This window comes from Biomphalaria glabrata, chromosome 4, assembly GCF_947242115.1.
Source record: "Biomphalaria glabrata chromosome 4, xgBioGlab47.1, whole genome shotgun sequence".
Taxonomy (NCBI): Eukaryota; Metazoa; Mollusca; class Gastropoda; family Planorbidae; genus Biomphalaria; species Biomphalaria glabrata.
In genome coordinates, this window is record NC_074714.1 from 46051185 (window position 1) to 46067653 (window position 16469).

General features: G+C 36.8%; 1 protein-coding gene across 2 annotated transcripts in view; it reads right to left on the bottom strand.

Annotated features, from left to right (window-relative positions):
* Window positions 1-16469, bottom strand: part of LOC106057779 (universal stress protein YxiE-like) — a 77888-nt gene that overhangs the window by 16599 nt on the left and 44820 nt on the right. For both annotated transcript variants that reach the window (XM_056027265.1, XM_056027264.1), the window contains one exon: window positions 851-934. In XM_056027265.1, the coding sequence (XP_055883240.1) occupies window positions 851-934 (84 nt within the window). The remainder of the gene's footprint in view (window positions 1-850; window positions 935-16469) is intronic.

Genomic DNA, 16469 nt, shown 5'->3' on the forward strand with positions numbered 1-16469 from the left:
GAATAAATCGATTTGTTTTTATTCATTAAAGAACTTTATTTATCCGAGTACTATTTATAGTTGGCAGGAAAAAACTGTGTTGCTCTTTAAAAATTTTGAAATTTAGTAAATTGTAATTTTTGGCTCTTCCGAATATAAAGGTTGCCGACCCCTGATCTAGGGGAGTCAAAAGTTCATGGCCCTGCTCAGATATTGTCAGTGCTTACCGGAAGAGAAAACAAAAAGTTCGGAAACTTGTGGTGTTTATTGTGGGTAAGTCTCTAAGTCTACTGCCCTATCTAACACTTTGATAGGGAATGAAGTTCTCCTTTCAGACCTTGCGATCTATAGGGCAGATGATGTAAAGGTTGTCTGTTTCTGTGGTCCACGTTAATGAGGGTGTCATGTTGCCAGCACAACGACCAACCGCCTTTACTTTTCCCCAACTAGTGTCAGGTACCCATAACAGCTGGGGTGGAATGAGAGGCGCACAAAGAGGCTTATAGAGTTAGGTTTGCTGCCCTAAAACTTTGATAGGGATTGAAGTGTTATAGATTTAGGTCTGCTGCCCTAACACTGTTGCTCTCTCTAACACTAGCTCCGCCATGGTCTCATGAGCAATCGCTATTTAACTTGGACTGAATGAATTCGCTCTTTTTTATCTTTTTTTTTCTTCAGTTTTTATTTTTTATCTTCTGTGTATTATGTCTTAACACTATCATTTGTACTTGAAATAGTTTAGCCTTGTATTACAAAAGAACTGGTTCTGCTATACAGGCCAAGATGTATAGATATAGAACTTTGAGCTAAGCATGGACACTTTAAATAAACGGCACAAATTTGTCGAAAAGTCAATAGCTATGGTACTCACTCATCATAGTGACGTTGGCATAAGTCTCTGGACAATGAACTAATATCAACCTGTTCTCTGCCTTGTGGAAGTGATTCACGTACCCTGCGGAAGAAAGGATACATTTGTCTTAACGTGATAAAGCAATGATTATGACTTAGGGCGAGAGGCAATGAGTTTATATATTATTTATCCGTAGAAATACAAAAGTATTCTGTTATAGGGTCCTCCCTCCTTTCAACCTGTTGCAAGAGGATAGAAGAAGGTAATTGTCCGGTCATTTGACCCTGACGGAAGTTGAGAGACCTCTACGTTGAGGAGATTACTAGCCAAAGCTCTACTGAAGAAAATACTTCCATCAAGGCGTGACGGAATATGTCCTTATGTATGGTTTCAACACATGACACTTTAAGTTAACTTGACTAACGTAATTTAGATAATATACTATTGCTGTTTTGTTTTTTTTTAATCTTCACAAATTTAACGAATAGATTTTAACAGATTGTTAAATTGTAATGATTTTCATTATTATTATTATTATTGCTGTTGTTGTGGTTGTGACTTAGCGGAATCCCATATTACATTTCAGTTTTGTTAAATGCTGCTCATCAATTTTATGGAATTGATAAAGTGGCGATGCTGAGAGAGGGTTCCATATTTAAGCGCTAATGAAAAACACTCAAAGCTCTAAATTTTAAATAAAATGTCTAGTTCCTACCGGAGTTACAAATAGGGGGCCTCAGTCTCGCATGTGACTCAGTGGTATAAACCGCTAGGCTACTTAACTGACGGGGATTGAGTTCGAAACTCCAGTGACCAGTGGAGACAAGGATTTTTTAAAAACTCGAAAGTAAATTCGAGGTGTGTTTGCTGAGCTTATCGACAGCACGGAGACATCTCCTCAGGAACCCATCTCCCCAGGACTCCATCTCCCCAGGAACCCATCTACTCACGTATGGTAATAAAAAAGAGTAAATCTTTTGAGTTTTCCAAATTTTTCTTGGAGACGAGTCATGATAAATTATTATAATAACCCCTCTGAGGCAATCTCATAAATTACCAAAGCTTTTATAGCACACAAAAAATATCGTACTTAAACTCGACAGCACGACTGCTAAATCAGCACCGTTTTTTTGTTGTTGTTTTTTTTAAGTAAAGCTACTATTATTAATGATAACATAATGATGCCTACTATTTATAGTAGACCTGTATACTACATTCGTATTCAATTATTGTTTTAAAGATTGTGTTTTTGTATGAAAAAAAAAAGGTTTACATATTTCATTTAACAAACAAAAAGGTTTCACTTTCACAACATCAAATGTACCCATTGCACCAATCATTAGCTTGCTTGAAAATATGTTCAAGTCAAATCTTTAATAGAGTTTTTAGTTTTTTAAGATGTAAACATGACAGCTGGACAGACAAACCACACCAAACTAAAAGCGAGTTTATTCCTTTCGGTGGCCGTGAAGGGAAAGGCAAAATTTAGCAAAATCAGCATTTTATCTCTGAGATAATCTTGGAGTTTTTTGTCGCTTTCCAATTGAAGAGTCAAAAAGGTTAAAACAACAAAACAAATGAGAGAAACAGGAATTATGGGATAGCCGTAGAAATGGAAGCAGTTAAAATTATTTGGAGAGGGGACAAAATTCCCCAAACACACATTTGAAGCGAGGTCACTGTCTGACTTAAGCAAATAATATTTGAGGGAAAAAAAAGCGCCAACCGAAAGGCATAATCGAATCCCCAAGATTGACAAGATCTAATGTAAACATACCAAAGTGTTGGTAGTTGGTGTGATTAATAACACGATTATTGGACGCGAATACGATTATCTCGTAAGTACACAGTGGAAGTCCCAGGGCAAGTCGATACCAGTGAATCGACCCCCGCCAGGAAGACGTTCATATTGATCCCCCCTCCCCACGTCCACCAATTCATTTCCTCATCCCGGGATGGTAAAAAAAAATGAAAATAGGGAAAGATGAGGTGGGGGGGGGATCCGTGTGTCATCTGTGAGTGAGTTTCAGGTCAACTGAAGGGTCAATAAGTCAAATCCGTCGACTAACAGGCACTAATAAAATCACTCCATACATAGAGATCTAGTGACTAGTGCGTTAGCTGCCTTGAGGCAGGAGACTTTGGGGACAAGGGTCAATATGAAGAAGCTCTGCAATAAAAAGAACTCTGAAGTTTTGTTTGACGTTTATACATTTTGCTTTCTTTTCTTTTTTACACGAGAATACATATAATATAAAAGTAGTCATATATATATATAATATGAAATTAGTCTAAATCTGCTCTGCAGGCCTTAACTGCTGCTGTGTTCTGAATTCTGATTAGCCTACATAAACTCATTTTCAATTTTAAAAAATTGAACTTTCCATACAAACCAAAAAAGAAAACAATGAATATAATTATGAACAAAAGTCAATTATTATTTTATGTTTAGATATTATCGTAAACTAAACATGGGGGTGGCCATGTACAAAAGGGATACTACAAAACTTAGTAAAAAGAAAAATGCAATATCATTGTTATTTCCCCTTAGTCCCATATGCGACACTGGGCTTTCCGGGTATATAGAGCAAAATCAAACCACTGAGATAATTAATGAAGCGATCTTTCTAAAATTTTAATAAAATGTGTTGCATTATAGCACGAGTTTATTTGTAAATTTCAGCTGATAACAACAACAAAAAAAAAGGTCAAATTAAATTATTTAAATTTATCAATGACGAAAATTTAATAAAAACAAAATCTGAATCGAATTTAAAAAAAGAAAAGAATTTAAACAAAGTCACTAAGTGACTAGAACACACATACATCTTGATCTTATTTATTATCCACAGTCAAGCAGCAGCGCCGATATAGATCGTGTGGTATGCGCTCTGGACTGTCGACATAATGGTCCCAGGTTCCAACCCTTCCCCACACCCTTCTATGGGAGGTTTGAGCACGGATGTAAGAACTTTCATTTCTGAAGGAACATCCAAAACATATTCACCAGAAATGGTTCACAGTTGTAGGATTCAGTCCTTGCCTTGAAGTTATTAAGTCGCCCACTTCGAGATGACCTCACGTAGTTAAGTGTAGCAAGGTTCGATGTCTTACACAAAAGTTCAGTGATTCTTATTTCTGATGGCTACATCATGACTGACATCCAATAAAACATCCGTCGAAATGTTTGAGTCAATCGTGAGTGTTATGTAAACAATATCAATGCATGCCCGTGAGAATTATCTTGAAAAATAGTACGGCTTCCTAATTAATAATAATCTTTATTATCCAATTTATCCTTTTTCTTTTCTTTATTCGGAAAGAGAATATAAGTATTGAAGTAAAGAAAGTTCTGATTCTTTTTTAAGGCATTAAAATAAATGACGACATATACGAACTGATTGATTGCACTCAACTGTGACAAAATCATGAACTTTTGGTAAGAAAAATAAAGTAGAGCGTGTACACGTCATAAAATGCCCAGACTTTCCAATACTTCAGTTACAGGGTAGAGATGTAGGAGTAGCAAATAGAAATACAAAATAGAGGGCGTCAAAAAAAAAAAAGAGTGTAACTTTGGATGGAATGGGGCGTCAAGATGTAGAAAACAAAATGAGCTGGTCATGGAGACCTTTAGGAAGTTCCAACAGTCTTTAAGACCCAAAAGATTTTTATCACCAGATATTCTAAATCTCTAATGGGAGTCGTGGCCGAATCGGAAAGCGATTGACTTCCGAACCGGGAGACCTGGGGTTCAAATTTACGACCACTGGGATTCTAAACTTCGCTATTTTGTGTTCCTACTCTCATGGGCTCTTGGGAAAAGTAAAGACTCCCTCGTTAGGCAGCAGATGAGCTCCTCGTCATAAAGACTCCCTCGTTAGGCAGCAGATGAGCTCCTCATCATAAAGACTCTCTCGTTAGGCAGCAGATAAGCTCCTCATCATAAAGACTCTCTCGTTAGGCAGCAGATAAGCTCCTCATCATAAAGACTCCCTCGTTAGGCAACAGATGAGCTCCTCATCATAAAGACTCTCTCGTTAGGCAGCAGATAAGCTCCTACTCATCATCTGCCCTCAAGGATCAGAAAAGGAGCTTACTATATTTCTCTAGATAAGTGCTGTAAGTTGGATGGCTGCCTGGTCGTGCGGTTTGCACGCTGGATTGTCGTTCGGATTTATCGACGGTCGAGGGTTCAAACCCTACCCGCTCCCATCCCCCGTCGTCCTGCGGGAGGTTTGGACTAGGAAGTAAACTATCTTCAACTCTGAAGGAACATCCGAACATATAAAATATTTTATTTTTATAAGTATGTGTGTATCATGTGTATATCTGTCTCAGCTACTATAATTTGTAAGTCTCAAATTTCTTTCTGTATAGAAGATTTTTTTTCCTAGCCCAAAATCTCTTGCCGAACTGCAGCAGATGATTCGAACTAGTAACCATCGTGGCTACAGCCTGAGGCGGATATCACACGACTCGACAGCCATCCTGTCTGTTTGCGTGGCTTGTGTTCGTGTCTTGCTCGCGGTGTTTGTGCTAAGGGAAAAAACTCATATTAATCTTTTATATTCCATCTGCATGCGTTTCAGTTTCCCAGTTATCAGGAATGAGGTTTCAATCTCAAGGGAAAACTCCAACGACATTCTGCTTATGTGATGTCAAAACCAGATTACACGATTATAGGCTACACGTTTCGTAAGCTACCAGAGCTAGCAACTGTAAGGTTGTAACTAATAGATTAATATAGAAAACATTACTGCTCTGTATTACTTATATGTGCCATCAAATTTATTTTCAGGTTATTATTGGCCTCCTTCAGTCGTAACGGCTGTGGTTCATCTGGAAGTAAAAACGAGATGAAAGCCTGTGCTTTATTTATGGTCGAAAGGATATCTTCAACACATATGTCCCCCCCCCCCCTTCTCTCTCCAAAGGAACGGAAATATCAGCTACAGTTTGGGATTAACAGCGCCCCAGATTCTGCCAGGTTGTAGCACAGTGTGCACAGGGGTTACCAGCTCCTACTTTTCTCTCGAAGGAGGGGGCGAAGCCTTTCCAGCTTAACCGCAAGGATTCAGAGCTTTCCTTCTCCTAGCGGAGTAGCCAACGAGCCTCTTCTGCCCGAAGCTTACTCGCTTTTGCCCCTTTAGGCTATACAATAACAGCAACAATTAAAAATTACAATTAAAATCTTTATGATTACTTAAATTGCCTTTTATATGTATCTTAGCAAGCGTGTAAATAAAAAAAAAAGAGGTGATTTCATTGCAAAGGCAATGCCACAGGAAAGAGACTTTCGTAAAGAAAGAAAAAAAGTGAAACGTTCTGTTGTTCCTTCTATGTAGACAATGCATATTTCTTATTCATATCCTTATAATGCCGTTGTATGAGAGCTGTTAACTCTTTCTCTCCTAATTGACGATATCATCGCTGATTTGACCCCATTAAATTTAACTGATGTTTAATTTTGTAAATTTTATTGTGTGTTCTATAAAAAGAGCATGCATTCCCCTTCAATTCTAGACTAAATAAAACATTTTCTGATAACAAACGACAAAGCTAATGAAGTTTCATCATAACAGGGGAGTGAAATAGTATTGAGCAAAATGAAAAAAATCTGTCGAAACGTGGAAAAATAATTACGGAGAGAAAGAGTTAAACATGTAATCCTAGCTCAGTGACTACAAGGCACATTTACAAAAGAAACTCAACAAACGAGGAGTGGGTGGATAATAGCAAACATTTTTTTTGACATCAATCAACAGACTTGAAACTTTATCCCATGAACAAGTAGAGAAAGAAGAAACCGTCTATGGCTTCATGGGCTTCCTCTTTCTAAAACCAACAAAATCCGGTTGCGACTTGTTGATTTGGTTCTGAGTGGATCTTGTCAGTTGAAATGGGACAGAAATCTGGCCTGTTGATGAAGCAAACAAACGAAAGCAAAAAAAAAAATAATTCGTGAACAAAAGTGAACTTGTCATGGAATCTGAACATGAGAGATACCCTAATACACCAAGGGGGGGGGGGGGGGTATGAATGGGTGGGTGTTAAGAATTTCTTCCATCCCTTGGTTGTCTAACCTTAAGTCTTTGTGACTCCACATTCAATGAGATTTTAGATGAAATAATACGAAAAGTTGTGCATAGTGTCTGTTGCGTGTTTCTCCCCCCCCCCCCCTCTTTTATATATCATGTACAACACTGCAAGCACTTATGTAGAAAAAACATCGACTGCCCTAACCGATATAAATAAGCATTTACTTTACCAACATTTATTGCACTGTATGTATGTAATCTACATCTTTTTTTTTTTTTTAAATTAAACAGAAAATGTAATACGTTTTGCATTATATTTTCAGTACCACCTTGTTATCAAACGATGACTAGAGACATCTCTTTCTATCAATATTCATGTACCCATAATTGTCATAAAACAATAGCTGCCCATATTTATCCGATGATCTTATCGATCTAGAGCCTAAACCACTCGCCATTACAAGACTCTCAGACAGACAGACAGATAGATAGATAGACAGACAGACAGATAGATAGACAGACAGATAGATAGACAGACAGACAGACAAGACAGACAAGACAGACAGATAGATAGATAGATAGATAGATTAGATAGATAGATAGATAGATAGATAGATAGATAGATAGATAGATAGATAGATAGATAGATAGATAGATTAGATAGATAGATAGATAGATAGATAGATAGATAGATAGATAGATAGATAGATAGATAGATAGATAGATAGATAGATAGATAGATTAGATAGATAGATAGATAGATAGATAGATAGATAGATAGATAGATAGATAGATAGATAGATAGATAGATAGATAGATAGATAGATAGATAGATAGATAGAAGGAAAGCTGCCTGATCTTGTCTTTACATGGGTTTTATCTTTATTTTTCTGAGTTAAATGATGTATCCAAGATTTAAATGGATTGGCCTTGGAATCATGTTGACATTCCTAAGGATTTCCCTGGGCCTCTATTGATTCCATGGCGTCTGGTTCCACCATCTTGCAAGCACATTTGACATCAGACATATCTCTTCTTGGCATTGGAACATCAGTCACTTCTATAGAGTCTCCCTTCTTTTAACATTTCAACACTTCGCCCTGTATTGAATATGAATGTCTATACATCCGCTATATGACCATCAATTAATTTGTTCAAACTCATTCCCTTTGTGTAAGACTGTAAGTGATGAATGAGCTTCACACCTAACTTATGATCATCACACCGGAATACTTAACACTTTTTGTTTCCACAGACACGACAGCTTTTATCCCCCACCCCACCCCTTTTTTTTCCACAAAGAGAAAATGAAAAGCCCCATTCATTTTACCAACGATGATCAATTCACACCAACCATGAGGCCAATTACTCCCAAAGATTAGGAGGCCTCCGAGGAAGCAATTAGTCCCACTTAGGTATGGGGAGGGGGGGGGGGGGGCTCCAGGAAAGACGATGACAATTACGCAGTCCTCACCCCCTTGTCTTTTATTATGTTAGGAAATGTATTATGTAAACTGTAGAGCTTTCTTAATTCCGTCTGAAGCCATATTCAAAATATAGAAACCATTGTCCAGTGTTTCCAGATTTTTGTTTCATGAACCCGTGAAGAGTTTAGAAACCAATAGGATTAATTGTAATAAATAAAAAAAAAAGGAAAACAAAGCATAGAGAAAAGGTATTTTGAAAACAAAATGTAAAGATCAAACCAGAGTTTTCCCCATGTGATCATTTAGGTTGTGATTTTTACAAAGCTTATATTAACTCTGTCTGGCAAAAAGTATGTGCATGTTATTTCTCCCACACCCATTCTCGGATCAAGCTGAAACTTCGCAAAATTATACATAGACAAGACATACTTCATTATTCACAGAAATGGCTAAATTTGTTGGGTTTAGTCCCCTTAAAAAAAGTTGACACTTTAAACAATTATATATTGTACCTAACAAGAAAATGAATCAATAAACAAAAAAAAACTCAATTAATTATTTTGTTTGATATCGAATAAGGGAAAAAACGTGTACATTTTTGGTCAATATAGTTTTAAGGACGGAGTTCTTCCCCTTTAATATGCTTTGTGTTTTGTTTTTTGTTTTTTAAAAAAGGATTTTTAAATATTTTGCTTGTTTCCCAAGGATAGACGTTAACTGTCAAATTTGTAGGGAAATAGTTCAAGCGGTTTTTTACCCAATTTCCAGTCAGTTTCTAGCTTTTTAAAATCTTTAACCATGGAAGAGTTTGCAAGCTAGTAGGAGCAATTGTAAAAAGAGCACACAAATTATTGCACGGTCTAAAAAAAATGTATAGTTTGTCAACACTTCTGTATTCTGTGAACATCATCAAAGATTTTCTTCTTGTTGCAGCTACAGGAGCAGAGAGCGAAAGTTGGCACCTTTATAAAGCTTTCATTGATTGGACCAAGGCTTATGATCTTGTCAGCAGAAGTGGCCTGTTCTCCATTCTAGAGAAAGAAAATCGGCTGTCCAAATAATGTCACTTGAAACTAGTGTCAGCTTTCCATAAAAATAGGAAAGGAATCGTACAGTTCGAAAATTTCCCCCTCTAGGCATCAAGAGCGTGGCAAAACAAGGATGCATTTTGGCCCCAACACTATTCCGCTTTTTTTTTTTTTTTGGGTGGGGGGGGGTTATATATATATATATATATATATATATATATATATATATATATATATATATATATATATATATATATATATATATATATATATATATATATATATATATATATATATATGTACAGTAGATCTGATGGAAACCTTTTTATCTTGGCTCTACTTAAAGCTAAAACAAAGATGCTGCGTAGCGTGCTGTTGCAACTCATCTCCATCCACAAGAAAGATTTCAAAGCCTAAGCAAGGCTTTAGCAGCTGAATGTCAAAAGTTCAGTCTTACAATAACTGAAATTCTGTTACAAGAATCACGGAAATACCACAAATAAGTATCGAAAAACCACACCATTGCGGTGATGTAAGAATTTACCGACCTAAGATCTACTATGGCCAAAAACCTATATTTAGATACTAAGGGGACACAAAGAATTAGAAAGGCTTCTGTAGCGACAGCAAAACTCTATAAGCTAGTCTTTTAGATTGCTCCTTTTTCGAGGTCGAAGATAAGCACATCCCTCATTTCCCATGAAAAAGAAGATGACTGTCCCATCCTCGCTTATAAAAGCCGGCCGCATACGTGGCATTGGAAGGTTGGGTCAGTTGCAGATAGGGCTTCTTCTTCTTCTTTAAGGTATTAAGGGCTCTTTTATTGTTCAGACTAAGTTTTATTGTTTAACCAACCGGATGTACGTCATTTAAGGGAAGTGTGGAATTCAAGCGCATTGCTACACAGGTAATGTCTGAACGCGTATGTATGTGTGAGTGTATCTTCTAAATTAAAAAAAGAAGATAATTACTTGCTACGCGTATCCATGTGTTAATCTAGTCGTGCACGTAAATTTGAAACTCTTTGGTTTTCCTGTCTGATTCAGGCAACCAGCTCCAGTACTAGGGTGCACTTGTAAGGCTATGTATGGGATAAGACATGAGCATTTAACTTTGTGTCTCTTTGGCTACTTTATTAGGCTTAGTGAGTATGTGTGTATAGGTTAGCTTATTAGTGGATATGTGTGTGAACTCAGTTGTTATAGTTCCAAAAATTAAGGTGAAATAAACATTCTTTTATCTGTCTTGAGTTTTAAAATAAATATTTTATGATTGCTATAGTCTATTGATATACATGTGCCCTAATGTAACAAAAAAATGTTGGGAAAAAAATCACACACACACACACACACAGCTTATGTATGCCCTATGATGGAATCGTTGTCTCGAAAAGAAAATCAAGATAACGGAAATGAACTTTAAAAAAGGTTATAGTTCAATAACACGGTATGACCTTGGTAACTTGTCCTTTTACGTCTGCGTGAGGGGCAGGTTCAATAAACAAGATTAGCCTTACTTTGTAAGCACAACTGAATGTTGACAAAGTATTAGGGGTGGGGCTTCAATAGCTTTGGAAATAAAAAAAAATTCTTCTAAAATTATTTTAAAGTTTCAATCTCATTGTAATCCTTTCTGATATTTGGGACATAATATGGGGAATTCTCAACAGTAAATTTAAAACAAAATTGTGAAGTTGAAAGATAATGTCTCTCTATTTCAACATAATCCATGCACACGGAATATAATGACAAAATGTGACTTAATGAATATCACAGCGGGACTCCATTACGTCTCGACATTGTCATTGTTCAGATTTTTCATGAAAAAACAAACAAACAAAGACTACAAGTGACCGACAAGTTCCGTAATCCAATGCTATGTACTAATCAACATATAATAACAAGATACATTATAACAGTATAACGACCCAAGAGTCATAGCGTCTAGCTCATGTCATAGAAAAAAATTGGATTCGTTGGTATCAGAGTATGGCATTTGAGTTTTGTCTGCCGGGCACCCTAGATAAGGCACGTATCAGACACTTGACGTTCAAAGAACAGCCCAGGGACATGCTCATTTGGAACACAAAGTAGGGAAGCATGCCAGATGTCCCAATAATTACATACATATAGAATGGTCAACCTCCTTACACACACATTTTTATATGTGTATGTTTGTGTGTGTGTTACAGCCAAATATAGAAGTGGGCCACTTTACGAAGTGTGGCCAATATCTAGTGTACTAAAGAAGATATAACTGTTCTACTCTGGCCGGCAACTTCGCGAAACGCTGAGTAATTCCTGGCCAATACTAAGTGTTCTTATGTAAGACTTTCTGATAAGCGGTGAGGTTTAAGATTCCTGTGTAGTATCGGCTGGCTTTGACGTGACGATAATTATCAATTCGCTGTTGTTTTTTTTTTCGTTTTTTTGAAGAGAATGTCCTGCCTGTGTCACTTCTGTCTGTCTGGTACAAATTTTGTACACGTTATTTCACCCACTTCCCATTCTAGGATCAAGTTGCCCCTAAAACGCATACATTAATAATTATTTTTCTTATTTAGAAAAAAAAGGAAATAAATCTTACAGTGGTAAGAGTCTGAAGTAGTGGTATAAGCTGAATTAGTTCCCTTTATAAGTCGTCGCTTTTTTTCCCTTTATAAACGCTTTTAAAAAGTGATTACGGTAAAATTCGCCCAGATATCACTTTTTCCTCCCCTCCCTCCTGATTTTCCACTGGTTCAGACAAATGATAGGGTCATAGAGTATGAAGAAAACTAAAAGTGTGAAATAGCGCTACACAAAAACAATGAACCTCATTCACCAGTCGTAAACAAACAACATTTAGCCACGTGGTGCTTTATCTCTTCTATATAATTTACGATCTCATGTTTAATTCATGATGGTTGTCACGTGACAGTTTTTTTTCATTGTTTTATCAATAAGATCACGTGACTAAATGTTGTTTGTTTACGATTGGTGAATGAGGTCCATTGGTAAAAATATTTCTAATCGAACAGATTTATTGTTGCTGGACTAAATCAATTACAAATGTAATTCCATGACTGATCCAAACTACTTAATACAATTGTACGCCGTATAAGATTTGCTGTTTTGTTTTTTTTAATAATTATTTTTAGGTTTTTCCTGTTTCTTAATTAGCGTGAGAACAAACAATGAGAACTATATTTATCATTTTAAAAATGCATGTAATGTAATGTTATTATTAATTTATGTAAAACCATTTTTTTCTGATATTCAAAACAAAAAAAAAGAAATCAGAGGGACAATCGTTAATGGGGTGTAAAATGCTCCTTAACCTGTAATCTGCAAAAGTTTATTAAATTAAACTATATGCAATGCAAAGTTCTGAAAGTTAACTATTCGTCTTCGTAAATTTCCAATCAAGCAGCAGCTTCTGAAGAAGATGTTCACATCACGTCCTCAACCGCCAAGCTCATTCCAGAACAACATGCCCGTCGTCTGACTGGGGATGAGCTAATTATATTGACCTCAATACTATCACTTGCCTCAGACACTCGTCTTCTGTGAGTGGAATAGATGAGTACAGTGACCTAGCTGGTGTGGGGGGAGGAGGGGGAGAATCTAAAAATCCCCCAGGGGGATTGAGGGGAGTGTCCCAATTTCCCAAATGAGTGCTTTTCACATTCAATATTAAATGTTGCGCAAAATGCGGGGGCCCCCAAAGAGGTCAAGCCCCCACCCGGGCCCTCAAATGATAGCGAATTCCTAGCTACGCCCCTGGATGAATAGCATAGAAGGGGGAAGGAGAGACTAGCCAAAGAACCAGTCCAGTAATATGAACTATCGCTAGAGTTAAGTGGTCAAAGACTTGGCAGCTTTCTCTCAAAGAGGTAACGTTACCATCGAAGCATTTAATAATTAAACAGCCTTGGTCTGACTAATACGGTAGGTTACATTATTAATAGAAGACATTGTGACCATGACGAGCCGTCCTTTATTATTCTAAGAATCTAAATTAAAGTTAACTCTCATTTCAAGTAAAGGTAGAAATCAATCTGAGGAGATATAAGCCCATAGCTTTTGTTTCGGCTGCTGTATTCTCTAGTACACTCAAGCATATCAGCTCCAGGCGTTCAAGAATACTGTATGAAACTAATCTTGTTTCAGCAAAATTCTTAATAATCTTAACCAAACATTCATCCAGACAGAATCTATGTAATATGAGGCGGTTCCATCGGGGGGAAGGGGGAAGGTGCTGATTTAATTATATGATTTGAGAACGGTGTATGGCTTCTCTCATACTCTTCCTCTTACTTTACCCTTTTCGATATTTCTCAATCTTTCAGATCTCCGCCCTCCTGCGCACTTTCATTCTCCACCTCATCTCTAATATTTTGCCTTTCCATGTTAAGCCAGGATTAAAATGAATTAGAAACGATCAATATAAAAAAAATGCTAAAAAAAAAATCAACAAACCTTAAAGAATAACTGTATACACACACACTTAGACAAAGTCATATATCTCAATACTTAAATATTTATTTCCCTTTTTCGATATCAATCAAAAAATTTTAATTACCACTCATTAACAAGTATATTTTTATTTTTTTTTATTTTTTTTATTGTTGATTCATGTTTTGTTATGGACATCGAATAATTGTGCAAAGTTTGAATTTGATCCGAGAATGTGAAGTGGGAGATAAAACGTCAACAAAATGTGTACCAGACCGACGGAGTTGATATAAACTTTGTACGAAAAAAAAGGTCATCTCCTTGCAGCCTGTGGTTGTAATTTTGTTGTTGTTGCTGTTTTGTTCTGTAATTTTGGATGTGTTTTCAGAAATGAAGAATATCCCGCCCTGGCCCCAAACCTACTGCACAGAAGCAGTGGATCTAAGCGGGCAAGTTTCGAACTCGGGACATTCGTGACGACAGCCCGAAAACCAAGCAGCGAGTGTACTAAGTTTCTGGCACTTCACTTTAAGTGAGCGCTCCCTAAGTTGACACTGATCTTTAAGTAAGCACTCTCTAAAGAAGCACTCTCTAAAGACGCACTCTGTAAAAATGCACTCTGTAAAGGCACACTCTCTAAGTCAGCGGTTCTCAACCTTTTAAGCTCGGCGACCCCTTTTTACAATCCCTCACTCTGTCGCGACCCCCCCCACCACCACCACACACACATACAGCAATAGAAGAATGGACAAAAACAATCCATATTTTCGATGGTCTTAGGCGACCCCTGGTAAATCGTCAATCGACCAACAAGGGGGTTGCGACCCACAGGTTGAGAACCCCTGCTCTAAGTAATTAATGATTTGTAATATTCAAGCCGAGTCAATAAAAATAAACATTTGTGGGGCTAAATAGTATGGTCGTTGACCCATTGAATCAGATATCACAATACTGACAGAGTTCTTGTTACTAACGAACGTTTTATTTTCTAAAATCTAGAGAGTCATTACCTTAAAAAGAAAACTTTAAGACGTTAATCACTTTCTTTTTGATCATTTAGAAAAAGTTTTTTAGCATTGTCTGCCTTGTGATTTAAAAAATCAAAATAATTCTACTTTATATAAGTTACCACCTCCGTTCTCCCTTCCTACTATGGGGATCAATATCTTTGTATTACTCTTTTGTCATGCAACTTTATACAAAGCTTTTATAAAGTCACTCTGTCTGTCTGTCTGGGTGAAATCCTGTACACGTTATTCCTTCATCGAATCAAGTTGAAACTTTGTAAAATTATTCATTGTCCTGGCAGCACTCGAATCGATAAAAAATAATTAGTTTATCAATAAGTCATAAGTAATTTATTGTTAAATGTTTGTAAAACGTTTTACATATTTCGGATGTTCCTTCAGAGTTGAAGATAATTACTTCCTAGTCCAAACCTCCCGCAGGACGACGGGGGATGGGAGCGGGCAGGGTTTGAACCCGGGACCATCGATAAATCTGAACGACAGTCCAGTGCGCAAACCGCACGACCAGGCAGCCAACCGGTATATAAAACGTATAAAACGTATTAAGTTAAGGGAGATAAGACTTGTGTAAAGAATTAGGTCGTTCACTAAAAATTTATACTATAAACCTATTTTTAGAAGTACTTAAATAGCTCAGCGGCTAAAAGGTCGGCTTTTCATCGTGGAGACATGTAGTTGCTTAAAATTAATTGGTGCAGTTTTACTGAATATAAGAGAAGTTTTTACAATTGTATTTGTATATTTTACTTGTTCACTTTGTCTCAGTCTTTCTCTCCCTCTTTCTCTCTCCATCTATCTGCCATTATCTGCTCTCCCTCTCTCTATCCTTCTCTGTCTCTCTGGTCTATATTTGATTCCCTTTTTTTCTTCTCTATATCTTTGCGTTCCTTTATGCCCCAGGCTCATTCTGCCAACATGTAAATAAAATGTCTGCAATTCACACATCCGAAAATGGGAGTCAAGAAATGATTGCACGAGTGTGTGGGTGTTCTGTCCGGCCTGGTCCAAATGTGTGGAGACGTTGTTTTTTTTTCTTTCTCCTACAACCTTCTTATCCTAGCCCGCGCGACACAGCCACTTCTTGAAGATATGGTCAGAGCTGGAACAGAAAATCAATCCTGATTAAGTCGTTGTACTTTTGATATTCTCGAAACGTCCACGTCCTGCCTCTATCCTCCTCCATGAACAGATGACCAACACAAATACTGACGCACTTCAAGATTAAATATATGACTATGAAATATTTATTGTTATATTTGTGTGTCGCTTCTCGGGTTTAATGAAAAAGTTTTTTTTCTATTTTAAGAAATGATGAAATAGTTTTTAAATAGTTGGGCGGGGCTTGGAGACCGGAAGTTCAATTGTGGTATAGGGAGAACAAGGAACACGTGGAGACGTGATGTGAATTTCAGTTTGCTGAAAGTTATAGAAAAAATCTTTAAACATTTTGTGATTTAAATTGTACTTTTAATATTTTCATACAAATATTTTGTATACTTGTTTTGTGTCTTTTTTTAAGTTCATATTTATTCACATTGAAGAAATATTTGAAGTTGCTATTGGTGCTTTTCAAACTAAAATGTTAATCAGAGTAATCTGTTCTTTGTTTACGTTTTGATATGCAAGATCCGTTTACGTTCCTTAAACACTAAACTACGAGGGGGGGGGGAGACAAAC